The sequence below is a fragment of the Drosophila sulfurigaster genome, chromosome X, assembly GCF_023558435.1.
Source record: "Drosophila sulfurigaster albostrigata strain 15112-1811.04 chromosome X, ASM2355843v2, whole genome shotgun sequence".
NCBI lineage: Eukaryota > Metazoa > Arthropoda > Insecta > Diptera > Drosophilidae > Drosophila > Drosophila sulfurigaster.
This window is the reverse complement of record NC_084885.1, coordinates 26,884,879-26,911,092: the sequence shown is the minus strand read 5'-3', so window position 1 is coordinate 26,911,092 and position 26,214 is coordinate 26,884,879. Positions and strand designations below refer to the sequence as shown.

The 26,214-nt window shown below is 45.1% G+C and overlaps 2 protein-coding genes and 1 long non-coding RNA gene across 4 annotated transcripts in view; 1 reads left to right on the top strand and 2 right to left on the bottom strand.

The window, feature by feature from the left end:
• The window catches only part of LOC133848300 (uncharacterized), a 53,621-nt gene that overhangs the window by 3,914 nt on the left and 23,493 nt on the right, over positions 1-26,214 (top strand). For both annotated transcript variants that reach the window (XR_009895247.1, XR_009895248.1), the window contains exon 2: positions 14,813-14,836. This is a non-coding gene — a long non-coding RNA (uncharacterized LOC133848300). The remainder of the gene's footprint in view (positions 1-14,812; positions 14,837-26,214) is intronic.
• Positions 1-26,214, bottom strand: part of LOC133848295 (microtubule-associated protein futsch) — a 52,282-nt gene that overhangs the window by 4,995 nt on the left and 21,073 nt on the right. The window contains 6 exon segments of the mRNA XM_062283795.1: positions 5,131-5,529; positions 6,812-6,887; positions 7,672-7,884; positions 17,747-17,901; positions 17,968-18,495; positions 18,570-25,949. Coding sequence (XP_062139779.1) covers positions 5,131-5,529; positions 6,812-6,887; positions 7,672-7,884; positions 17,747-17,901; positions 17,968-18,495; positions 18,570-25,949 — 8,751 coding nt within the window.
• On the bottom strand, positions 75-5,124 carry LOC133848296 (mediator of RNA polymerase II transcription subunit 12-like). Its single transcript, XM_062283796.1, is given in 2 exon segments — positions 75-4,065; positions 4,067-5,124. Coding segments are annotated over 2 exon segments (4,203 nt in total). The 5' UTR covers positions 4,382-5,124; the 3' UTR covers positions 75-177.

The window sequence follows — 26,214 nt, the reverse complement described above, 5'->3', positions numbered from 1 at the left end:
GTTACAGTTACAGTTTCGACTTCGTAATGTGAGAGAGATAGAAAGAGTGTGCGTGTGTGTGTGAGTGTCGTTTATTGTTTGTTTGGTGGGTCCAGTTGCGTCTCGCTGGGCGGCTCAAACTGGAATGCTGCTGCTGTTTGGCTGATCGATAACCCGTTATCCGTTATCGATAACAATTTATGCGCCCAGCATCAGCTGCTCGAACGCATCCTCCACATTGCTCTCGTCCAACAGATTGAGATGCGCAATATGCGGCATTGTTGCACTGCGACTCAAGCCGCCACCGCCACCAATTCCAACACCACCAGCTGTGGCACCCGACACGCCACCCAAACCACCCACACGATATAGACTCGCTGCCGCAACATTACCATTCGATTGCGAGTTTAGCGAGCTCAACGATTTGCGTGCTGTCGACAGCTTTTCACTTGTCTTGGTGCGATTTATCGCCGATTTTCGTTGCGTTGTCGATGTCGTTGTTGTTGTTGTGGTGCTGCGGAGCAATTCATCGTTGCCCGTTGGTGACTTTTGTCCCGAGAAATAGGCGGCAACGGTGCGTTGCTTTTGACCCACTTGCGACTTGTCAATGCCCGCCTCATACAGTTTGGGAACAGCCAACGAATGTCCCGATTTCGTGCGTCGCAGTTCACCCGGCGATGTGGCCAACGATGGTTGATTGTATCCATTCGTTTGCGGTTGCTGTTGATTGCAGATCTGTGTCCATGAATCACATTTACTCAGCCGATTGAGACGTGAGCCGCCGTTGTGCGTTGGCTGCTGTTGCAGGAAGTCGTCGTCGTGATTGCGACGACTCATCGAGCTGAAGGCGTGCACATTGTTGAAGACAATGTTGCGTGGGATTTGATCCTCGGGAGCGGCATCAGCGGGATTTGCCTGCGGTTGTGGCGTCGCTGGCGTCTCCACAATCATGGGTTTATGCTGCTGATGTTGCTGTTGTTGCTGTACTGTAATGCTGGTGGTGGTTGTGCTGCTGCTGTGACTGCTGTGATTGATTGTTTGCTTGCTGCCCACTTGAGGACTTTGATACGCATTCGGCACGTAATGATGCCTTTGCGGTGGTCCGAACTTCTTCAGCAGCGGTGCCTGCTCCTTGGGTAGCGAGGATTTCACAATGTCCGGCGTATCCGCGGGTGCCGACGATTTGTATTCCTGTTCGTAGTAGAGCTTCTCCCTTTGCTCCAGCACATTGCCGAGACTCTTGCGACGCAGCTGCTCCTGTTGTTGCAATTGTTGCGTCTGCTGCACCTGCTGTCGATTGTTGGTGGTCAGCGTTTGCTGCGACATTACACGCTGTTGCAGTGTGCTCTCCATGTGAATGGGACGCTGCAATGGCTTGGGATTGGGATCGTAGTTGGTCTCACTGATGGTGTGACTGCGTGTACTTAGTCTAGGACGAGGCGGTTGCTGCTGTGCCTGAGGCTGCGAATATTGCTGTGGCACAGCTGCAGGTGCGGGAGCTGGCGCAGTTCTGGGAGCAACAGGAGTTTGTTGGGTCGCCGGCTTGGGTGCCAACTGCGGTTTGTTGCTGCGATCCACGGGTGGCGGCAATGGCGCCGTCTGTACATGCATCGGATTCGCTGTCCAGCTGGTCATGCTCAGACTGGAGCTGGCATTCGAATGTTCCGAGTTGCGACGTACACGGTGCAAACTCATGCTTGATTCCTGCTCATCGGCCGAATCCTCCAGCGGATAAGTTACCACATAACTTGTTTGTGTTTCACTTGCATAGCTGGGCTGCGATTGTGTTTGCGTTTGAATCGTTGGAGTTGCTTGCAGCTGTTGGCTTTGATACTGCGGCTGGCGTTTGGCCTCGAAATTGCTGAGCTGCGGAAAGAGTGGCTCCACAAGCGGTGCTTGATACAGACGTCCATCGGGCGATAGGCAGCCCGGTTTGCTCGGCGAACTGGGCGCTGTGAGCGGTTGAGTTGAGACTTGAGGTCTCAGTGTTGGCTTGTTAGGGGCAACCGGAGCTGCAGCTGCACTAGGGCTGCCATTGCCTTGACCATTGCCGCCCAACTGCTTCATAGTATAGAGTAGCGATTTGGCCGCCCGGGAGTTTCGCCCGAAGACCTCATCGTCGCTCACGTGTGCCGTGCGACGTCCGGCGACTGTGACAGCCGTTTGACTGCGTGGCTTACGCATCACCTTGATCTCCGCACGATACTCGTGCATATTATTGTGATCCGAATCCAGATCGAGATCATCGTCCGTGTTGTCGGTCATCAGGGGTGCGGTCAAACAGCTCGTCGGACTATCGACGGGACTGACAAAGTCAAAGTGGCGCGATGATTGTGTGGATGGTGGTGGCAAGTACGTTGGATTCGCATTGGTTAGCACAAGTGGGGCAGCATGTGGATTTGTGAGTGGCTCCAAGACGCCGCTGCTCAGACAAGGCTGGCTGCGGTAATTGCTTAAATTGGTGGCTCCACGGCGCACACTGGACGGTGCATAGTCCGCATATGTAAAGGAGATATTTGTTGGCGGCGGTGGCTGTTGGTGTTGCGATTGCTGCGGCATTTGAGGTGGTGCTGGTTGCGCATACAATTGCAGCTCGGGATCCATCGCGTTGGGCAGCGATGGACGCTTCTTGAACTCGCTGAAGCTCAACGGCGGCGCCTTCGAGCGCAACGAATTGTGGCGTTGCACTTGGGCGCCATAGGGGATGTGTTGCTGCTGCTGTTGCTGCTGCTGCTGTTGCTCTAGATTGTCGCGCAGCGAACGCTCTTCAAAGTGATGCGCCTTGCGCTTAAAATCACTGTTATCCACTCGCGGTTTAGCCACCCAGGGCAAACCAATTGGCGATGTGGCCGCCGTCGAAGCGGGCGACGGTGTGTTGCTGTAGCTGGGACGCGGCTGCAGATGCTGTTGCAGAGGCTGTTGCTGCTGCGGCGTTGTTGGCGCCGATGCGGTGGACTGCATCTTGTTGCGCGTTCCCGGCTGCGACTTTTGCGGTATGGGCTTGTAAATGTTGGGCGCCGGCGGCTGACCCTGTTCGATGGGTCGAAACACCGACTGCGGTGCGTGTATGAACTGATTGAGCGGTGCAGCGGACGCAGCCGCAGCTGCAGCCGCATTTGCAGCAGCTGTCTGTTCTCGTTCACGCTCCCGTTCGCGTTCGCGTTCTATCTGTCTGTCTCGCTCCCGCTGCTGTTGCATGCGCAGCTCCATTTCCTGGCGTCGCTGACGCTCCAGTTGCTCCTGCTGCTGACGTTGACGCTCCAGCTGCTGCTGCCTCTCCAGCTGTTGTCGCTCCAGCTGCTGCTCGTAATACTCGCGTTCGACTCGAGCACGCTGTTCGCGTTCGTAGCGCGCCTCCTGCTCGAGACGCAGCTGACGCTCCAACTCCTGACGGCGCTGACGCTCGAGCAGCGCCTGCTGCTGTTGATGTTGCAGCTGCAGTTGTTGCTGCTGCTCGCGGTCGAGTTCACGCTCCCGCAACAACTGTTGCTCCCGCTGTTGTTGCTCTCGGTGTTGTTGCTCTCGGTGTTGTTGCTCACGGTGTTGTTGCTCCCTGAGCTGTTGTTCCCGGTGTTGCTGTTCCCTGAGCTGTAACTCCCGTTGTTGTTGCTCCCTGAATTGGAGCTCCCGATGTTGCAACTCCCGATGCTGTTGCTCCCGCTGCAGCTCACGCTCCCGTTCCCTTTGATGGTGCTGCAGTGATGTAGGCGGCTGCGGTGGTTTACCCTTTGTGGCCGTCGCAGCCACGCCCGTTTCGAACGTGTGCTTGATGTTGCCAAACTTGTGCGTCCAATTCGATACGGAGCGTGCTCCCGCCCAGCCTAGACCGCCCTGATGATTCTGCTTGTTGATGAACGCCAGAAACTTGTGATCGTTCTCCGTTTTGGGCTCAAACGGTGGCACCACATGCTGTACACGCCGCTTAACGCTCACTTGCACCGCACGCTTCAGTCCCTGATTCGGTCCCGCATTGCTGCTGCGACTGTGATCGTCCAACTCCGAGTCGCTGTCACAATCCGCTGAACTGTACTTGGCCTTGGCCTTGGGTATATCGATGGTATTGGCGCGTTTCATTAGCTGCTTTTTTGGCACCATTGAAACGTGGCGCTTGACTCGAGTCCAGCGGAGCAGACGGTTGTTCCGCTGCCGCTTGATAGTTCGAAAAGCTGACGGCATAATCACCCGACAACGGTCGGCGATTGTTGCTGTTGCTGCTGCTGTGGGGTTTGAGTTGTGCCTTCGGCACAAACTGATTGGGCCTATACAGCTGTGTGCTAGGCGCACCCACAATGGCACCCGAGCTGGCGTTGCGCTCCAGGGGCAGCGGTGCCAATTGCGGTGGCGGCGGCACCACAGCAACACTCGGCTGTGACTTGTGCTCCAGCAGCAGCATGTCTTCCATGTAGCGGCGAGCATCGGCGAGTTCCTCGCGACTCACACCGACTGTATGACGATTGCTGCGCTGTCGTCGCTTTGCGAAACGCTGTCGACTCCCCTGCTCCTGTTCGGGACTCTCCCGATCGCGATGCTGATCCGCAGCGGCTTCGCCGTCTGCCAGCTTCTCGGGGGGGCGCTGAGACCGCACTGGAGGCGCGCTATAAGCGAGAGCAACGCCTGCCGTTGACCGCCATCGACGGCGAGCTCTTGGCCCAATTTGAGGGAGCACTCGAGGCGGCTGAGTGCATCGGTGACCTCTTGAAGCAGGCCGCGATTTGCATCGTTGCTGGCCCCGCTGCTGTGCTGTTGCAGCGTATCACGCAACCCGGCGGCCAGCAAACGCAAATCCTCGCCGCTTTCGGTGCCGGAATCCTCTTTTTTGTGGCACACTCAATCGTTTCACTTGTGGTTGTGACATTATTTGATCACTCTTATCGTCGACGTCGACGTCGTTGTCTTTCTCCTTCCCTGGACCGTCTTCGTTTGCGTCTTTTATTTGCGTCTGGCTAACAACTTTTGGCTTTTGGCTAATGCTATGGCTACTGCTACTGCTCGGGATTTTTTTACTACTGTTAGTATTGCTACTGTTACTGCTAAGACTATGGCTCAATGCGGTTGCTGCTCCCTTAGCTCCCTCTTTAGCTGATTTTGGTGCTTTTGCTGCTGCTGGCTGTAACTGTACTTGTGGCTCTGTCTTCTGTGGCAGGGACTCACTCTGTTGACCGTCGACCACGTTGCTGCCAGTTGCTTCCACCACCTGCTTGCTAAGCTCTACTTTGGCCAACTTTTCCTCCACTACCTTGGTGGTCGAGGTGGCACTAGAAGCTGTGGTGGAAGTGGAGGTGCTAGTGCTTGTGCTAGTGTTTGACTTTGTTGCCTGCTTGGACTCCACTTGCTTTTGCTCCACCTTGGACGACGCTGTTGTTGTTTGTGTCTTTGGCTGTGGCTGTGGCTGTGACTGTGGCTTTGCCTCCACCTTCTCGGCCTCTTCTTCCTCCTCGTCGCTGTCGTCGGTTACCTCTTCAATTATTTCCTCATACTCGCTGGCGCTGCTCTCCTCTTCCTCCTCTTTGGCAGCGGCTTTTGCACCGCCTGCCTTCAAATTTTTCTGCTCTAAAATGCGCACAACGCATACGCAATTTCAAAATTCAATCAAAATGCATTAAGAGTGTGTGATGAGAGTGAGAAAAAAAGAGGGAGAGAGAAAGAGAGAGATATATGTTTTTGTTTTCTTGATTTCTTTTTGAGCAGATTTTTGAAAGCGTTGTAACGCGCACAACAATGAACACAACACGGCAACAAAAACGCTGGGGAGGGAATATATAGACGTAAAGCATGATAAAAACAGTTGTCGGAAGAATCGAAAGGTCGAGCAGGCCGTTCACTTGGGCTGCCCTACGCTGAAATCGTAACGAGATCAATTTTTTGTGGAATTTTTTTTAGAGCGGGTCTAAGGGGCACATCGTCGTCACATCAAAAGCATAGCAAGCCACTAACTTTTGGTGCGACGAGCAAACGTATAACGAATAGGCAAAAGAAACGAGAAAATAACGAAACAAGAAAACGAACAACGAGTGAACGTTTATAGCGAGAGTTTGATGAAGAATAATTGATCGTTTTGAACAATTGAACGAACGAATGTGTAACGAGAGAACAACAAGTGGCGTTTTGCGTTTAAAGACGAGAACCGGAGCGAACGAGTGAGAGCGTTTAACGAGAAACAGAAGAGAGAACAAAACGAATGAACGCTAAACGCAAAACAATAACAGAGAGCGTTGAGCAAGTAAAAGTAAAACGAGTAAATATGTGGCAACGAGTAAATGAATATGCACCTAGTAAATGTGTTGAGCGAGTAAATATGTAACGAGTAGAGAGGCAACGAGTAGATGAATAATGATGAATGCTGTGTAAAAGTGAATAAATGAAACGGATAGACAAGTGTGACCAACGAGTGAATGTTTTATGAACGAGTGCGGAACAAACGAGTCTGACAATATGAGATGTAGATAGATGAATTATGCGTAATTGTTTGACTGACGAGTAATTGCAATACCTGGCCTCGAATATCACTTTATCTAGCTACGAGTATGCGCTGTTTGCATATCTACAAGATACAAATACAGAACACAATCAGAAGCTATATAGTTTACCGACGATAGATACAGTTCAAAAGAGAGAGACAGAGATAGTAAAATAAGTAGAAAGAGAGTGAACGAGAGATAGCTAATAGAGAGCTATATCAATTGTATAGTAAAGACTCCGATAACCAGTTAGTAAATCGTCTGGTCACTTCCTGTAACTGCCATTATTATCCTTGTGGGTTAGTGCTCTGGTATACCATATAGTAGTGCTGTATAGTTAGGATGCCAAGTGTTAAACACATAATGCGACTTACCTTCGCGTTCCGCCATAAGTTCGCGTAAACGTGCACGGATCTTGCGACGCTCCTCGTATGTGGAGGCCTGTTCCAGCTAAAAGTGTCGAGGGGAATCAAAGCAAAGATGATGATGTGAGAGAATGTTACTATAAATATACAGGACAAGACTGTTCTCTATTTAAATTTCCCTCACTTTGCATTATTGTCGATGCTACAGCTCTACTTTAATAATACTCTATAAAATAATATTTATCAAGACCTCACATCGAATTCAAGTTTGCTTTGGTTGCAATCAGTGAAATATCTTGAAATTTATTTAAGAAATAATGTTATAGAGTGAAACGCGCACGTATTATTTGTATTCTATGGGTATATTTTGAATATAGTAGTATATCAATATACGAAATATAGCTTTTGGTATATTTTCGGTATATTAATGGTGAATATTTAAGCATTAATACTGCCTTTTTATTCTCTGCTATGTCGGCTTGAAAAGTAACTGTATTCTATGGTAGTATAATCTAATGCCACATACAGCTTTTGGTATATTTAAGTATTTTTGCGGTATATTAATAGTGAATATTTAAATACTAATACCGCCTTCTTACATGTCAAATATTCTCTACTCTGTATGTTTCAAAAGTAACTGTATTCTATAGTTTATTTTGAATATAGTAGTAAGTATTTTAATGGTATATTAATAGCGAATATTTAAACATTAATACCACCATCATACATGTCAAATATTCTTGTCTACTCTTTATGTTTCAAAAGTAACTGCAGAACTTTAGGCATACTGATTTCTTTTAATGTTGGTTGTTATCAAGTTGAATCGTAAGCATAATGAGATGAGTTTGCTTTTGTGGCTGTTAACTTACCAATTGCCTAAGTAACTGCTCGTCCCAAATCTCCTCGATGTCACAAGTTGTGCGTGTAACTGGTGCTGAGGATGTTATTGATGATGTTGTTGTTGTTGTCTTCTTGTTGCTGTTGTTGTTGTTGTTAGTGTTGCTGTTGCTGCTGCTGGTGCTGCTGCTGATGTTGTTGCCTGATTTGCTGCTGTAGCTGCTGCTAATGCGTGTCGTTTTCACCTGAAATAAAGAGTGTGGAAATGAAACAGCATGATCATATTTTTGTTGTTGTTGTTGCTTAGTTTGTTTATCAACCGGAAAATGAGAGAGACAACAGGGGAAAAGCACAAAAAAAAAATAGAAAAGTATTGGTCCACAGTGTGTGCCGAAAAGCAGACGCCAGCTGTTTTCTTTTTGGCTTAACTCTAAATACAGACGATGAGCGCATTCGCCGGCTACGCCAAAAAAGAAAAAAGAGAAGAAAAAAAAAAGATTGACGAGAATGAAATAGAAACAGCAACAGCAAAAGGCCAAAAGCCAATTTACGTATTTGCCGCTCGACCCTGATCACCAACGATGATAAGGCAGAAATATCAAAATCACAACAATAAACGAATTGAATTGAAATCGCAGTCGAAGTCACAACAATTTATCGTCCTTAGCCATGGTCAGAATCTTCCGGCTGATTGACGCTCGCTTTTGCACGTCTTTTTCGTTTTTCATTTTTTGTCTTACGGCTTTGTTGTTTCTTCCCCGACGTTAGACAACAAACTGAACTGAACTGAACTCAACTGAATTGAACTGAACGGAACGGAATCGAGCGAACGTCGGCAAGCATACCTGGCGTATGCGTAATGCTGAGCATATTGCGCATACGCCGCGTACAACACAGACAATGAGGAAATGCGCGAAAAATCGAACAATTCTTTCAGCTCAATAATTACGAGCATTTCCATGACTCATTAACAGTTTTCGATCAATTCACAGCTCCTCGCCTTTCTCCACATGAATTCAAATTGCGCTACACAAACTATGTGTGATTTTATATAAACATATAGATAAAAATATATAGATATACACAGATATATAGTAGATGCCGCAATGCATAAATATTTCAAGAATATCAATGCTGATCGAGACAATTTTAATACTACATAAATATATAATATTTTGTATAGAATCGATTAAAGCTAAAGAATTTCATAAACAAATTTGTTTGACTAACTAACAACTTGAAGTATTCAAAATGAAATTAATTTTTTTGTAGAATATAATGTTTTGTATAGAATCTATTCAAGCTAAAGAATTTGTTTGACTAACAACTTGAAATTAAATTTGTTTTATCATTCTATTTTACTTTTTACGCATTTCAAATATTTTTGAATAATAAATCCTTTTGTGATTTATTGGCAAAGCAATTAAACAAATCAGCAAAAACATGCGCAAAATTGAAAGACATTCATTGGGAAACATAAATTTCGAAAATATACGCTATTAAGCGTAATTTTGGAATAAGTATGCTATACGAGTAGATTTAAAAGTCACGCTGAACTCTTTTGACCGTCAGTCAAAACACTCATCAAAAATACTCGAAGCATTTTCCAGCAACTTTATCGTGCAACTGAATCTCCGATGTACTTAAGCTACGATATAGCTATGGCCATAAAGCGTGTGTAGACCTCGTGGTGGGGGCGGGAGCGGGGGCGGGGGTTAAAATTATCGTATGTAGAAATGTAGATTAATTAAGTATACGCAGCGGTTGCCCGCAATTGACTTTTTCTGGTGGCACAAAAGCGACGAGCGAATCGAGAAAATCAAGAAAAAAAGAATTATTCTGAAATTCATTTGATTTCGGGGTACGTCAAGCGCATTTCCCGCTCCCCTCCTCAACGCTCGTTTCCCCCCTCCTCCCCAAAGTATTCCCCAAACTGACAGCTGTCCGAGTGAACCGTTGCCTGCTTTTCCCGCTTCTCCTGCTGCTTTTTTTTTTTTTTTTGGTTGTTTATAACAATTTGACCAAATTTGGCCAGCAAAATTTTTCAAAAACCGAAGAGGAAGAGCACAAGTTTCGTATGTGTGCGAGGGAGAAGGCAAGCACAAGGGAGAGAGAGAGAGAGAGAGAGAGAGAGAGTGAGAGACGCTAAACACGCGCTGCTATTTTTAGTTGTAGAGATTATTTAAGCAATATGCAAAATGAGAGAGCGAGAGATAAAACAGCAGAGAGAGGGAGAGAGAGAGAGAGAGAGAGTGAGGTAGCATATAACTTGCTGCTTCCATATTTTTGCTTGCACGCACTAAAGAACGTTCCTTTCCGCCTTCACAATATTATTTAAAACTAGGGTATTCCAAAGCAACACACAATTAGACAGCAAGTTTGCAACAACAGAACGACAAATTGATTTCTTTGATAAGCTTTAGTTTCGTTTATTAATTGTCAAATTATAGTGGAAATATTTCTTTATAAAGTTTGGCATTACAGTGGGAAAAGAAGGCAATTTTCTTATATCAATAACAGGCACAGGGAGACATCTCCGACCCATTAAACTATATATATTCTTGATCAGCGTTTCTAGCCATGTTTTTGATCATGTAAAAACATTTTTTGTTCTAAAAACTATAAAATTTGTTTCCTTAAACTTGGTCTTATATCAAAAATCAAGTTTTTTTAACTTAATGATTTTGATGTTCTCACTTTTTAGATTAAAATTCTTAGCAATAAGACCAAAATCTGAATTTTAGATCATTCTATTCTTTCAGTGTAGAAAAAGAATTTTCTTGAGGTGTTATTTTAACTATTAATTGCAACAATTCGAGTTGAGCTGTCAAACATTTGTGTGCGCAATTTTCTTGTTGATTATAAATTTTGCTTCAGTTATTTCTAGCATAACTAAATTAGCAAAACACCCACCCAACGAAATTGGCGAAATTTGTTGCTTTAAATAAGCAGCAAACACAAACAGAAATTTTTGTGAAACATTGGCAAAATACACAAAGAGAAAAAGCACATTGTTGCTGCTTTTACAATGTGGGCCAATAAAAACGAAAAACGAAAAACGAAAACAAAAAATAATAAATCGAAATAAAAGAAATGCAAACAAATTGTATATACGAGAGAATATCGCTATAAAAAGCTAGAGAGTCGAATTAAGAAATTTGAAATGTAATTGCAAATTTTCATTAGAATTTGATGTGCATTTATTTTTATAATCATTTGTCAGTTGTGTGACGTGTTGCGGGCTATTGTTGTAGTCGCCATTGTTGTTGTTGTTGTTGTTGTTGCTATTATTATAATTATTGTTATAGTAGTTGTTGTTGTTGTTGTTGCTGTTCATGTTGATGCTGATGTTGTTCTAATTGTTGTTGCTGAATAGGCTTGCCAAGTTATTTGGCGCAATTCCGCTAAAGCGTAACAAACCTCACAAATTGACGAACTACAAAATCCGAACGGGTGGAGAGGGGGGACTGGTCAGAGGGAGAGGGGAGAGGGGGGAAATGGAGCGAGGGGAAGTGGAGTGCGAGTTGAGGCAGCGAAGCATGGAAATCAAAAATGGAAATTGCGGGCCCCAAAGACAGCAACAACAACAATTAAAAGAAATGCTGCTGGCGGCAAATAAAAAAGGGGTAAAGTGGAGTAAGGGGAGAGAGGGGAAGTGATGGGGGGTTAGACAACCGGGTGTTGTTGCCGCCGGCATTGTTGTTCTTGTTGCTGTTGCTGTTGCTGTTGTTCAACTGACCAAAGCGAGTGCAGTCAGCTGCAGTTGTTATTAGTTGTTGTTGCTGCTGCTGCTGCTGCTGCAAATTGAGCAACAGCCTCGCGTTGGCTTTGACACTGTCGCCTGTTGCTGTTGCTGTTGCTGCCACAACAACAACATGTATGAAAGCTGAAGTAAAGTGTGCTCGACTGTGAGATACCCGCTTAACATATTGAATAAGAGTAAAACAATGCGCTACTAATTTTAAAATATTCCAAATAATATACCAAAAATACTAAAAACAAAATAGGTATATTAATATAGTACTACATTCAAAATATACCATAAAGTAATAAAAATACACCGAATTAGTATACCTAAAAAATACTAAAATATACCAAAGGCTGCATTTGGTATATCGATGAAGTATTTCTTAAATACGTTTTACAATTTTTATCCGATTCCATTCAAATTCTCGAATAACAATTTTCGGAGGGGGAAGTGGGCGTGACAAAAATTTTAATCCAACTTGATCTACGTGCAATAATAACAAGTGCCATCGAAAAAAGTTATATTTCTATCTATTATAGTCTCTGAGGTCTAGGTATTAATGCGGATGGACAGACAGACAGACCGACAAGGCTATATTCACTCGACTGTTAATGATACCCAAACAAAAGTAAAGCATTATTCCTTAAGTATACCAAATAATATACTGCAGAAATACTCAAATATACCATGAACCACATTTGGTATATCGATGAAATACTAAAAAGATAAGATATGCCTACTTCTGCCTGTTACATACACTTTTCCTGCAGTCACAATGCTTTAATACCCTTCTACCCTATGGGTAACGGGTATAACAACAACAACAGCAACAACCAGCTAACGCAAGCCATATGATTAATGCTTTTAAATTTGTCTCTAGTAAACAAAATTGTTGTTAAATTTAGCCAACAGCAGAAAGGTGAACATCAACAGCAACATCAACAGCAACAGCAACGTGAGGAAGGCCGCGACAGTTCTTTTAGGCTATTTCAATTTGTGTTTCAATTTCAAATTGAATAATGAAAAACGCCAGCCAAGACACAGAAAACACACAGAAAACCTTCAATTTTCACAGCGCTTTACAATTTTCCATGAACTTAATCCGAATATTATAAAAACATAAAACTAAAATTGCCCACGCAAAAGTTCAATTTCATTTAAAAAATTTGCATTGCTTTCATTTTGTAATTTACAAATTCAACTGTAAATATGAATGAATATTTACAATTTAATACGAAAGCAAATAAAGCAAACTTTAAGTTCAAATTTTCTATTAATTTTACAGTAAAATAAAAAAATACTAGATTGAAAAGTAAATTTCAACTCTTGATTTAAGATTTTACCTTCTTAGTACAACTTTCATATTTTTGCATATTTGAAACAAGATTATAATCTTGAATTTTAAGGTTTAGAATTTTTTGTAGAATTTCAATGTCGATTCAAGAATCTTCTTATTTAAATTTTGACATCAAACAACTTTGATTTAAGAAAATATTCTTTCTGTGTATTAAGTATTTATTCTATTATGCTTATAGTAAATTTTTCCTACTTAATTGAATTGCACTTTTAAGCAACAATTTGAAATTAGAATTTTGAAGAGTTCATATTGAAAATGAAATATTGCTGCAATGTTCATCAAATGCTTTTGAAACCGTTGAAAATGTTTCCATCATTTTCATGCTGCGATTTTCAGTTGCCTTTCAGTTTCAGTTTTCAGCATTGAAACTGTGAATTGCCCACGCCAAAAAGCCAAAAAGACGAAAAGCAAAAAGCCTTCAATTTTAGTTTTGAAAATTTATCCAATTTTTTTCCATGAGTTCGTTTTTCGTTTTCAAAGAAAAAAATACAATGCAAAAGAGATTTTCTTGTTGGCTTTTCCAATCATTGTTGCTGTGTTTTTTTGTTGTTTGTGTTTTGTGTGTGTTTTTGAATATTTTTAGCTACATGGAAAAGCGGCAGAAAAGAGCTTTATGAACGGCAATTTTTGACATGCAAAATGAGCGAAGAGCTGAGACAAAGATGAACAACGGGTACAAAACAGACAGACAGACAGACAGACAGCGATTATGAAACGACGCAGAGCAAAAAAGAAATGAACAGCAACAACAACAACAACAACAAAAGTGAAGTGAAGTGAAGAAATGAGAGAGGCAACAAGATTTGCCACGCTGGGAAAAAGGCTGTTAAACTAACAGTTAACTGCGGGAAAAACCGGCTCAACTCAACTCAACTCAAGTCAACTCGACTTGGCTCGAAGAGTCAAAGCCAAAGCCAAAGCCACAGTCAAAGCCAACGCAAAAACCACTTGCCGCTAGTCGCTGACTCCAAACAAACTTTTTTTCTTTCTTTCTGTCTTTCTTTATCTCTCTTTTTTTTATTTTTTTGGCTTTTCTAAGCAGCTGAGTGTGTGCAAATGTGTGTGTGTGTGTGTGTGTGTGTGTCGTGTTTGTTTGGCCCGACAGAAGCTGCAAAATATTATTATAAACATGTTGCGCTCGAATGGCTTTTGTAGCAATTTAAAAACCGGTTCGGAACCGAACCATGAACCAAATTCATTTAACACTTGAAGAGCCACACAATGAGTAGAACTTGGCAGCAACACTTCACTTCGAAATATACTAATTGCTAACACACTGAGTTTAACAACTTCCACTGAAAAAGTTCTAGTTAACAACTGAGATACTTGTGCAGAAGATACTTTGGCTAGAGATACTTTTGTATAAAGATGCTAATCAATCAATCTGAGTCACTTTAGACTCTTTGGAATTGGTCTAAAATAAAATTGAATACTTTTCATTTTGATTCGTTGATTTTTCGATCTATGATAATACTTTTCTTGGTATAATATTAACTGAAGTTCTTTCTGATTCCTGAACATTTGTTAAGTTGTTTAAAAAATACTTTTGTGTGGGTAAAAAAACGTAGCTCTATATATTACTATACTATATATTACTATTACTGTACTATATTAATATACAAAATATATCCATGACTATATTTTAGTATTTTTGCGGTATATAATTCGGAATATTATAAGAATATTACCGCACTGCTCTGATTTCATTCAAAATCTCACATTCTTCTTGTAGTTTTCTTACTTCTTTTAATCTATTCCAGAAAAGTTCTTTCGACATTAAAAACTTAATTTATATAGTTGAGATTACTCCCCAAAATAGTCGACAGAAGTATAGTTTTTGTGCTAAAGTTACTCACGCAATTTCTGATTAAATAATTGAAATGTATTTTATGCTGGTTGCTGTTTATATGAACCCCGAAATCAAAGTTCCACTTTAAACAATAAAAAAACAAACACTGTTAGATAAAAGTATGCTAATCTTTGTATTAAGAAACCTATTCTTTAAATCATTATTACATCTTGAATCTAGTATGCACATTATTCATTTTGTATCTTTATCTCGTTCCAGCTCCAGCTAAACTGTTTTGCCCTGGTAAGTGAATCACATATTTTATTACTAAATTTGGGTAGCAATATATTTTGTTGTCAAAGATGAAAGAACTCTATTTAGAAATGGTTTCGCTTAACGGCAAAAGATCAAAACTGTGGAACAATAGAACAAAACCGAACAGAACAGCTGAGAGAAACTTTGCGAATACGAAATGAGCTATCATAAAGATATCAGAGCAGATACGTATATAAATACCAGCTAATTAATTGGGGCTGATCTATGGAAGACAACGTGCAAAAGCCTTTCAAAGTTGTGTTCCCAAAAAAAAAAAACGTCTTTGACTAATTTGTTAGAGGTCCCATTAAGTTTGAGCACATGTTCGCTGGCTGCCCTTTTCCTTTCTCTTCTTCTTTTTGTGTGTTTTGTGTGATTATGAAGTGTATTATTTATAGTTTAGTTTTGGTGACCTATTTCTTCACAATTTAGTATTGCATCTTTTTGTGTGTTGGCTTTTCATAATTTGTTGTCGAGTTGATCGAGAAAACTTTTCCATCGATCGAAAAGTAATGTAAAGTAAAAGTATCTGTGCTATGCGAGCGATAGTGAGATATATAAATGTATCTAGTCGTTGTCTATAATAAACTCAGAGATGGAGCTTAGTAGGATCTATAAGCAGGGCTGTGGTATTCTGTGGTATTTGGTGCACAAGTGAACCAAACCAAAAACAAGAAAAAAAGTGAAATAAATATATACGGGCCACAGCGATGGATGCACAACTCAACTATAGATGTTGCCTGTATCTCTCAGAAAGTATCTGTTCCTACACACATCTGTACATATATATACATCTACATATATATATCTTTAGCTATAGCTATATAGCTGGGTGTCGCTCTTCTGCCCAAAAAATGCTCCACAAACAGACAACAGAAACGCTGGCGTTGCTTGGATTCGACGTCTCCTTATAAATAGTGTCTAGCGTTTGCGCTATTTTTGTCGGAACATTTATCGCACGCTTGCGCTCTCATTCATGCAGCAGTCCCCCTACTTCCCCCTTCCCCCTCTCCACCCCCCTTCTTCTGCTGCACGCCACCTGCTTTTTTTTTCTTAAATTTATTTATTTATTTAGTTTTGCTTTTTTCGAGCATTTGAAAATTTTGCTGCTGGGCAAATGTGTGTGTGTGTATGTGTGAGAGTATGTGTGTTAGCTACAGGCTTGTATTTAGTTATGTTTGTGTGTGTGTGTATTTCCACTTTCAGGTGCATTGTGTGTTGTGCTTTTTCTTTGTGTATTTTCTTTTTGTTTTTTTTTTTGTGTGTTTTTTTTTTTGAGGTGTCGTGACAGAAATTCCTCGCGCCGGCCTCTCAAATTATGCGCACTAAAAATAATTGACAACAAAAACGCTGTGAAGCGACGAAGAGGCAAATATGCAACAGCTGCGGCCACTGCCACGCCTACTTATTTTCGGGGAGGCTGCCACAAACACACACGCACACTATTTAGTTGCTGTTGCAGTTGCCGATTCCCCGCTTTTGACCAAGTTTGGTTAACACACTCGCGCTTTAAACACAACAATCAACAATAACAACAACTTCTACAGCAGTAACAAAAACAACAATAACAACAACAACAACAACGACTATAATAATAGTGCTGCTGCTGCTGCTCTTGTTGTTGTCCGTTACAAGAACAACAACAACTCAAAAAAAAAGGTAAATAAACACAACAAGTTCTAGAACAACAAAAACTTGTTGCCTCTTGGCTTTTCAATTTTCCTCTTTGGCTTTGCTTGTTCGTTTTTGACTTTTCTAATGAGTTTGCACTGTTTTGGGTTTTTTTTGCTAAGAATATATTCTTGCCTCTTTGCACGTTTCGCACGTCTCGCTCGCTCGCTGTTCGTCTCTGCGTTGCGTTGCGTCGCTCGTCGTCGTCTTTTATTTGTTTGCTTAGTTTACTTTCTTCTTTCTTTTTTTTTTTTGATTATATATTCTTTTTTGTATAATTTTCTTTCTTTTACTGTGTTGTTGATCGTGAGCACAAAAGTCGCACAAGTGATCGATGCCGCCTCTGAGTGTGTACTGAATTGGCCAACCGACAAACGACAAGCGAACAACCGACAAACGACAAGCCGACTCGACTCTCTCCACTCTCCAACACTCGTGCCACTCTTCTCATTCCCATGCCCATTCCCGTTCCCATTTACATTTCCATTTCCATTTCGTCCCCCTTTCGCATTGCCCCTCAGCCAGAAGCTCACATCACGCACACGGCACTAAAGCGCCAAAGAGTTAGAAAACGACAAAGAGAGAGAGAGAGAGCGAGAGCCTCGGAGAGTCTGCTGCCGAAGAGAGCGGAGAGAGAGAGAGAAAGGCAACTATGTTCGCTAGAGATCGTGGTGCATAGACAAGTGCTGTGCACACACGTGGGTTTTGGCTTTTCGCCTCTCTTTTTCTGTGTTTCTTTCACTTCCTCTCCCTTTCCCTCAGCAGCTGCTCCAGCTCTGGCTTTGGTGGAATTGATGTGCTCTCGATATACCCTGTTAGATGATGTTTCATAGAATAGTGTCCTATTATAGGCGTGAAAATGTTTCTTCAATTTTAAGAAGAGCATTTTTCCCTTCTCTATGAGATTAATCATTTCGTATTGCTAAAATGCTTTAACATTTCGGACACTTTAAAAATGTCTATTAAGTTATTTATTATTCTATTAAATAGTCAAACTTGAATTTTTGGGAATACATTATTTTTAGTTTATTACATAGAAATCAAAATTTATTCGAATTATAATATAAATCGGCTTATATTCAATTAGTTATCATAATACTGCGTTGAATAGGGCGCAGATCAGATATGAATATTTGTAGTCATTTTTTGATTATGTATTCAAATTCAAAACATTATCGGTGAACAATTCTTTATAGATAGGATTCTCTTAGAAATTTATTTGCTTACCGCTTGGCTGCTGTTGTTGCTATTCCTGTTCGATTGCTGACGTTGTCCAGCTGGCAACATGCTCTCCACACCCTGCATGATAACGCTGGCACCCAGGAATTTGTTAAGCAAAGCACGTGCTTCGCGATCCTCCGAACTGTCGCCGGGTTCAACGACTATAGGAATAAAGAATTGTGTTAGACGAGATTTCTGATTGACCGAATCATAGGGAAATGGCTTACCATTGTCGGCATTGCGCATACGCTCGAGGACATCGTCGACGCTGCTCACGAGACGCTCCTCGCCGCTGGTGTTGAGGAAGGAGCGCGTGGAGCTGGAGGTTCTGGTGGTGCTGCTGCTTGTTTGACGCAGTTGCGGTTCCATTTCCACCTCAATTACGCTGCACACATCGTTTGATTCACTATCCTCGGTCTCCTCCTCATCGGCCAGCTCATGCTGGACGAGAGTATGTGTTTGGGTTTGCGATTGATTTGAGGCTGTGGACTCTTTGCGAATGAAGCGCTCGTTGATTTCCTTGGCGGAACCACGACGTGTTGTGACCGTATCAATGGCATCCATTGGTCCGGTGATTTGCTTAAACTCGCGCTGCAACTTGGTATTGGCATCCGTGTGGGATTTACGCTCCAGCTGCTGTTGCAATGTGGCCAACTCCTCCGGATTGCTGGAATAGATCAACTCCTTGCGTTCGTGACGTGGCGGCGATTTGTCATCCGAATAGAACTGTTCCTCAATGACATAGCCTGTGACTTCTAAGTTGGGATAATAAGTAGGAAGAGTTTCATTAGTTGCTGGATAGCATTAGCATTTCACGCTCACGACTTACCTTGCTTTGTCTCACACGGCGCCGGCTGTGATTTCTTCTTCAGTGCCCGTATGCCAAAGAGGGGCAAACCGTTCTCATCGGTGGGTCCTACGCCATAGCTGGACGTGATCGAGTCCTCCTCGCGACGTTTGGTAGTTGTGTTATTGGTTGTGGTAGTGCTGCTGCTACTGCTGGTGGTGCTGCTGCTAGTGCGAGCCATCTTGTTGCCACTTGTGGTAGTGCTGCTCGTGGTGGAAGGCTTGCGTGGCGTTGGGGAGGCTGAACCGGAAGCACGCAGCACTTTGCTGCGATCGGCCCAAATGGGACTTGCCTTTGACGAGGGTTGCACGCTGCGTGGACTGCTACCATTGTGATGGTTGCTACTGCTGGTAGTGGTGCGTGTGGTTACTGTTGTGGTGCTGCTGCTACCTCCCGTCTTGTTGGTTGGACTGCGACGACGTGTTGTTGTTGTCGTAGTTGTTGTCTGAGTCTGAGCTGGACTGGCGCTTCGCTCGCGTGGTTTAACCGGTGGCTTGCCATGTCCCGTGGAACTGTCGGGCTCAGTGGTGCGTCGCGTAGTTGTTGTGGTGGTGCGGGACTCCTTGACGCCTTGCTTGCTGTCGGGGCTGTAGCTGCGATCACGTGGTTCCTGCGGTTGATCTGATGGGCGACGACTGGGCAAAGGACTGCGAGTGGTGCTGCGACTGGTGGTGGTGCTGCTGCTGCGTTGGTCCCTGATCTGCTTGCTGTCCGGACTGTGGCTACGATCGCGAGGCTGCTCCGGTGTGCGGCGACTGGGTAACGGACTGCGACTGGGCGTCGAGCTGTTGCTGCTGCCGCCCCTGGGTTGTCCCTTGATGGTTGTTGTAGTCGATGTAGTAGTTGTGGTGGTGCTGCTGCCAGCGTTAATCAGGTTCTTGCGTATCAAACGCAATTGAGCGCGTATGCGACGACGCAGCTCATAGCTGCTGACCGTCTCCAGCAACTGTTCCAGCTGCACCACATCAAACAGCTGCTCGATGTCAATATCTTCGCTGGGCTCGGAACGCGAAGTCGAACGTTTGGGCACATCGAACTTCACAGCCGCATTGGGATTGCGGGCTTCCACGGACGTATCATCTTCAATGGATGACTTACGCGAATAGTGTGTCTTATTTATCTCCAGGGAGTCACGTCGGATGTGCTCCAGGGAACTCTTCGTGTGATCCATGTAGGAAGGGCGACGTCCATTGGGCTCCGCACTTGGACTATGCGATGGCTGCTCAAAGATGTTGCGACGTGAGGCAACGCTACGCTGTCCGGATTGTGGTTGCTTTGGCCTGCTGCGGTCTAAAAGTGGTTCAACGTGGGTTTCAGTGGGGCTATCAGGGGAGCTGTCAGGTTGGGTGAATGGTTGTTTTTGTTGGTTAGTTGGACTATGTGTTCGCGTAGTTGTTGTATGATGCTTGGTGGTGCTGTGGTGGTGCTCAGTGCTGGCTCTAACTACGGTGCTGGAGTTCAGTGGTGCTGCCTTGTTGCTGGTTGTTGGGACTGTGGGACGTCGACCTGGCGAAGTGGCGCGTGGACTACCGCTATGCTGATTGGGTTTACTTGGAGACTCCTCAGTTGGGGTCTTTAGCGGCGAAGTGGCGCGTGGGCTACCGCATTCCTCGGTTGTAGTTTTCACTGTCGTAGTCGTGGTGGTAATGCGTCTGCCAGGTGAAGTGGGACGAGGACTTTGTTGTGGAGATTTACTGGGCGTCTCCTCCGCTGGTGTCTTTAGCGGCTTGCTGCTGGTAGGTGCGGTGGTGGTGCGTCTGCCCGGCGATGTGGGTTGCGGACTGGGACGGTAAGCAGAAGGCGCAGGTCCTACCTGCTCGACATCGACATCCACATCGCTAATTACCCACTGATCGTGGGTAATGTGCTCTCTACGCTTGCTGGTAGTACTGCTAGTGGTGCTGTGAATGCTGCTCTTACGTGTTTCAGAGTCAGTGGTTGTCTTGCCGCGTGGTTGCTTCTCTAGCGAGGGTTTGCGGGGTGCCGGACTGCTGCGTAGCGGGGATCGCTGTGGAGCATTGGGCGAAGAGACGGTCTGATTGCGATAGGAGCGACGTTCCTCTGTGATTAGTGAGGTGCTGGGGCTACCACGTGTTTGCTTGTTAGGGGTTGGCTTGCGATCTCCTGGCCGCTGTCCGAAGACTGACGGACGATTGAGAATGTCCTTCTGACGCTTCAATTCAATCGTGGTCGTGTGATCCTTGGACATGGGCTGCAGTTCGTCATCCGTGTCAGGTTGTTGTTCAACACGCTTTGTTGTGGTTGTTGTTGTGACGACGCGTTCTTCGAAATCTTCTGTATCTGAAGGCTGTTCTGGTTCCGATTCCTGATCGAGTTGGGGTTCCGACTCAGGCTCGCTTTGCCGTGAAATATGACGTTCGATGTTGGCCACCAACCGGGGTGATTTTTGTGGTGCACTTGGTGCCAGTTTCTCGGCGGTGTCAATAAACTTGTGCACCTTTTGCGAGACGCTCAAGGTGCAGTCATCCTGACGCAGTTCCTCATCGATATCCTCGTAGTTGGGACGCTCGATTTCCCGGGAGGGTGTTATGGGTTGCTTAGTAATATTCTCAGCGGTCTTGAGGAAACGATCGACCTTCTGGTCAATGCTCAGCAAGCACTCGTCACTGGCGGAAACCTTTGTATGCTCGTCAAACTGGCGACTAAATGGCACTGAGCTCTTGGGCTGCTTCACTTGCTCCGCTGTGTGCGTAAACTTGTTAACCTTCTCGTGCACACTTAGCAGACATTCATCCACATCGATACTGGTGCTAGTTACTCCATTTGTGGTCGTGATGGTGTTGGGATAATCCAAACTTTTAGGTGCCTCCACGGTGGGATTGTCGTGAATGTCCGCTTCGATGCCATTGGCATTTCGTAGTTCGGATATTTGACAACCAACATATGCATTGGCCTCCTCCTCAAAGATGGGAATATTGGTTACTACTGGTTTCTTGCGCGGCTCATCGTCCGGCTCCTGAACCACATCGGGATAACGTGGTTTACCAGTATCTAGCTCAGCTGGCACAGGCGTTGGCACAATACGATCTGGCGATGGCTCTCGCGAACTCTTAGCATGTTGTATATCAATGATAACGTTCTCCATTTCCTCGCTATTGATTAGCTGCTCGCTCAGATTGATAGTCTTTGTTGTGAAGCATTTGTTGGGACGTGTTGGGCGATCGTTGGGTTTGAGACTACTCATTTCGGGTGCAACCGTCTTTGGCTTACCATTGACTACCTTGATGACATTCTCGCTGGTCGAACGGGTTACCTTGTCCTTATCGCGACGTGTTACTCGCGGCACTGGCGCTGATTCCTTACGCTCAGTGACAGGGAACTTGCGTGCTGGCACTGTGATCTTACGCTCCGTCTTGGGGGAGAGGATCTTCGGGGATGTGTGATCGATAATAATTTCGGTGTGCACAGAAATGTTGCTGGAGCGTCGTCGCTCATTGCCCGGCACACGACTGGGACTTGTGTCCGGTGAGGATGACTCACCGTCCACATCATCCGTTTGCGGTTTCTGTTTGCGTGGCGATGAGCGTAAGCGATCTTTGATCGAGGGCGAGCTGCTGGGCTCACTGGGTTTGCGATCCTTTTGCGTTGTGCGTGTTGTTGTCGTGGATGTTGTCGTTGTGCTGCGAGATTCCTCAACGAGACTATCTCGTTTAGCAGGCTCACGCTTGGGTAGTGACTCTTTCCGTGGACTCTTTGTGGTTTTCTGTGGAGAGTCCTTGACGGGTTGCTTGGTCACGGTATTGGTTGTAGTTTTTGTGGTGCGCGAGTTGCGGCGTTCGGTATCGGTTTTGCCAGTTTGCGGTTTTCTTGTGTCAGGTTTAGGCTGCAATTCTTCAGGTTCACTGTCGAGTGGTTGCTTCTTTTTAGGTGTGGTGGGTGCAACAGTGCGTGTGGTCTTGCTAATTTTTTCCACAACTGTCTTGCCATTGCAATCAATTATCTTCTCAGTCACAAAATGAGTTGGGGATGAAGGTTCTTTACGAGTGGGTGATGGCGACTTAAATGTCGTTCTCTCCGGCGATGGCGACTTTGAAGGACGCTTCGTTATAACTATGGTCGTTTCCTCATTTACAGTTATGGTCTCTGCATCGTCAATGCTTTGCTTTCCCGCTGGCGAGCGGGGTCCTTCCTTAGGCTGTTTGCCAAATTTACGTGGTTCTTCCGTAGTCTTTGAAGGTTTACCAACTACAGGACCACCTACCGGACGTGGTTCTTTCTCCTTGGGCGCAGTCCACGATGGCTTGCCAGCCGCAGGGCGCGGCTCAATTTCATCCCTGCGCTTCGAAGTAACTGTTTTAGTTGTCTCTTCTACAGTTATGGTCTCATCATCGTCTTTCGGATGTTTGCTGGGAGAAGATCGAGGCCACGAAGGCTTACCGGCTGCGGGACGTTGCTCATTGGGCTGTTTTCCAGTAGGTTGCTTAGGTGAAGACCGCGACGGTTTTGCACCTACAGGACGAGACTCAAACTCATTATCCTCTGTGATTCGCTGTGTTGTAACAACAGTTGTCTCTTTCTGTACAGTAAAAGTCTCTGCGTCATCCTTAGGATTTTTCCGAGTAGGTTCGTCCGAAGATGGCTTACGACCTTTGGGTTGTGGTTCCATCTCGTCCTTAGGATATCTACCAGCGGGTTTAGCAGTTACTGGACTAGTTTCAAACTCATCATCCTCGGTGGTTCGCTGCGTCGTAACTATGGTTGTCTCTTCCTCTACAGTAAAAGTCTCTGCATCATCTTTTGGAGACTTTCGTGTGGGCAAACGTGGTTCAGCCCTAGATGGCTTAGCAGCCACAGGACTAGGCTTTTCGTCATCCTTAGGTGTAAACCTCGAGGGTTTACCAGCTGCTGGACGAATTTCAAACTCATCATCGTCTGTGGTTCGTTGTGTTGTAACGATGGTCGTCTCTTCCTCTACAGTTATAGTTTCTGCATCGTCTTTTGGAGATTTGCGTGTAGGCAAGCGTGGTTCATCCCATGTTGGCTCTTTGTCCTCCCACGATGGCTTACCAGCCGAAGGACGAGTCTCAAATTCATCAACTTCTGACGTACGTTTTGTAGTGACAAAAGTTGTCTTTTCGTCCAGCGTTATAGTCTCCGCGTCGTCCTTAGGAGTCTTCCGTGTGGGTAATCGTGGCTCATCTTCATTGTTAGGTTTCTTACCACCTGATGGTTCTTTGCCCTTGGGTGTTGGCCTAGAGGGCTTACCAGCAGCAGTACGAGTCTCAAATTCATCATCTTCCGTAGTTCGCTGTGTGGTGATAATGGTTTCTTCCTCTACAGTGATAGTTTCTGCATCATCCTTAGGACTTTTGCGTGTGGGCAAGCGAGGTTCATCCCATGATGGTTTACCAGCCGCAGGACGGGACTCAACCTCATCCTTTGGTTGTTTACCGATAACAGGGCTTGGTGTCTTTTTCGGCTTAGGTGTTTGATTTGGCACTGTGTTCTCCCAAGATGGTTTACCAGCTGTTGGAAGAGTTATAAATTCTTCATCCTCTGACGTGTGCTTCGTTGTAACAATAGTCGGTTCGTCCACGATTACGTTCTTTATGTCATCCTCAGGATATTTGCGTGTGGGGCGATGAGGCTCATCCCATGATGGTTTACCAGCAGCAGGACGAGTTTCTATCTTATCCTTTGGCGTCGTTTTCTTTGTGCTTATGAAACTCTCGGTCTTCTCAGATTCCGTAACGTCGACGGCGACCTCACTGCGGTGTTGAGTCTCAGACTCCGGCTCAGACAGAGGCTCTTCAACCTTAATGACGGGCTGTGTGCGTACCACAACCTTTTCGGTTACCCGTCTGGGCTTATCGTCCTCATCATCGTCGTCGGGGCAATCTTCGATCTTGAACTCAAACGTTTCTGTTTCCTGGACGATCGTAGTGCTTTCGTCCTCTTCCGTATCATCATCATCGTCATCCACATTATCTTCAGTTTTCTGTACGAAGGTACCTTGAGTATCACCATCCTCTTCCATGCCCAAGATTTTGCGACAACGATCCTCAAATGTTTCACGGCGACTCAAACCTTTTTTGCGATAAGTGGGCTTGTTATCGATATCTTCTTGATCAGTGTCAGGACTCTTTGAAATGAAACCACCATCGGGAGCTTCAGGTGTCGCAAAAGTTTGAGGCTTATCAATATCATCGTTTTCGGGCTTAGTATCTTTAGGTACTGGGTATTCGGGAGCCTTACGGGTTGGCTGTATTTTACTTTCGTTCGTTATAAATTCTTCGTTAAAGTTTTTCGTTGTGTTTGTCACCTTCTGGGTCACCGTGCTCCTAAAGAACTCATCCTCTGGGAACTGCTGCGACGGTTGCTGTTTGCGGGGCATTGAATGTGGTGCATCACTGGGCTTGGTTGGAGCTCCAGCTGGCAAATGTTTTTCAGGGGTTTGACGTGGTTTGTCGTTAGGTTGTGGCTCATTTGAATATCGAGGCAATTGCTTTTCAGGACTTTGACGTGGTGACTCCTTTGGCTTTGCGGGGAACCTATCAGGACTCGACTCCTTTGGCTGTTCGGGTGAATACTTGGGAGTATTGAAAGATTTCTGCTGTTCAGGTACGTCTTTAGGAGCAGTTTTCCATGGTGCTAATGGCGGAAGCTGCTTCGTAGGACTATCAGCACGAGGCGACTCCTTTGGCAACTGCTTCTCGGGACTCTGACGAGGCGATTCTCTGGGCTTAGATGAAGGTGTACCTGGTTGCTGCTTTTCGGGGCTACTCGAACGTGGTGAATCTTTTGGAATGTTAGAGGGTTGACGCTTTTCCGGTGTCGCTTTAGGAGAACTCTTCCAAGGAGCTGTGCCTGGCAGCTGCTTCTCTGGGCTGGTGTCGCGAGGAGAAGGTTGTCCCTTCTCCGGGGATTCCTTAGGAGAGCTCTTCCAAGGAGCTGTACCTGGTAGCTGCTTTTCGGGGCTAGGATAACGTGAAGGTTCCTTGGGTTTTGATAGAACCGTTCCTGGCAATTGCTTCTCGGGACTTTGACGAGGTGATTCACGTGGTTTGTCGCTACCTTTCGGCTTTGAAACGTTACGCTGTCTTACCTCCAAGGTGCTCTCATCGATGACAATCTGATCATCGATTTGAGCTACCTCCTCGGGCAAGAACTCACGCTCACGCTCCTCCACCGAAGTGGTCTCGAATGTTGTCTCACGGAGCATTGTGCGTCGCTCAACGCTGGGCGACTTGGAGCTACGTCTAGCAGGAGTTGGTTCATCATCGGGATTTAGGGTAGTGCTGTTGTGATAGGGTTTTCTATGGCTGGTTGGAGTGTATCGGTGTGGTGCATCGCTGCTGGGTTCATTGGGTGCATGTTGTTGTTGTTGTGGTCTGGCGCCTGCTGTTGGAAATTTGGAAGTACATCACAACGTCAAGGCAATTGGGCAAACACAGGTTGGTGCAGGAGAAAATGAGAGGCAGCGCTCTACCAGAGAGGGTTCGTGTGTTGTAGGAAGTGCTCTACAGTGTTCCAAAACATGCCCAGGCTACGTACGTGTTACGTTAATTGGATTAGTTACGAATACTACTACAACAAAAACAGCTACGCAAAAATTCCTCTTTGCGAACTTTCGGCGGGGTTAATGGCACTACGGGAGGGAGTAGGG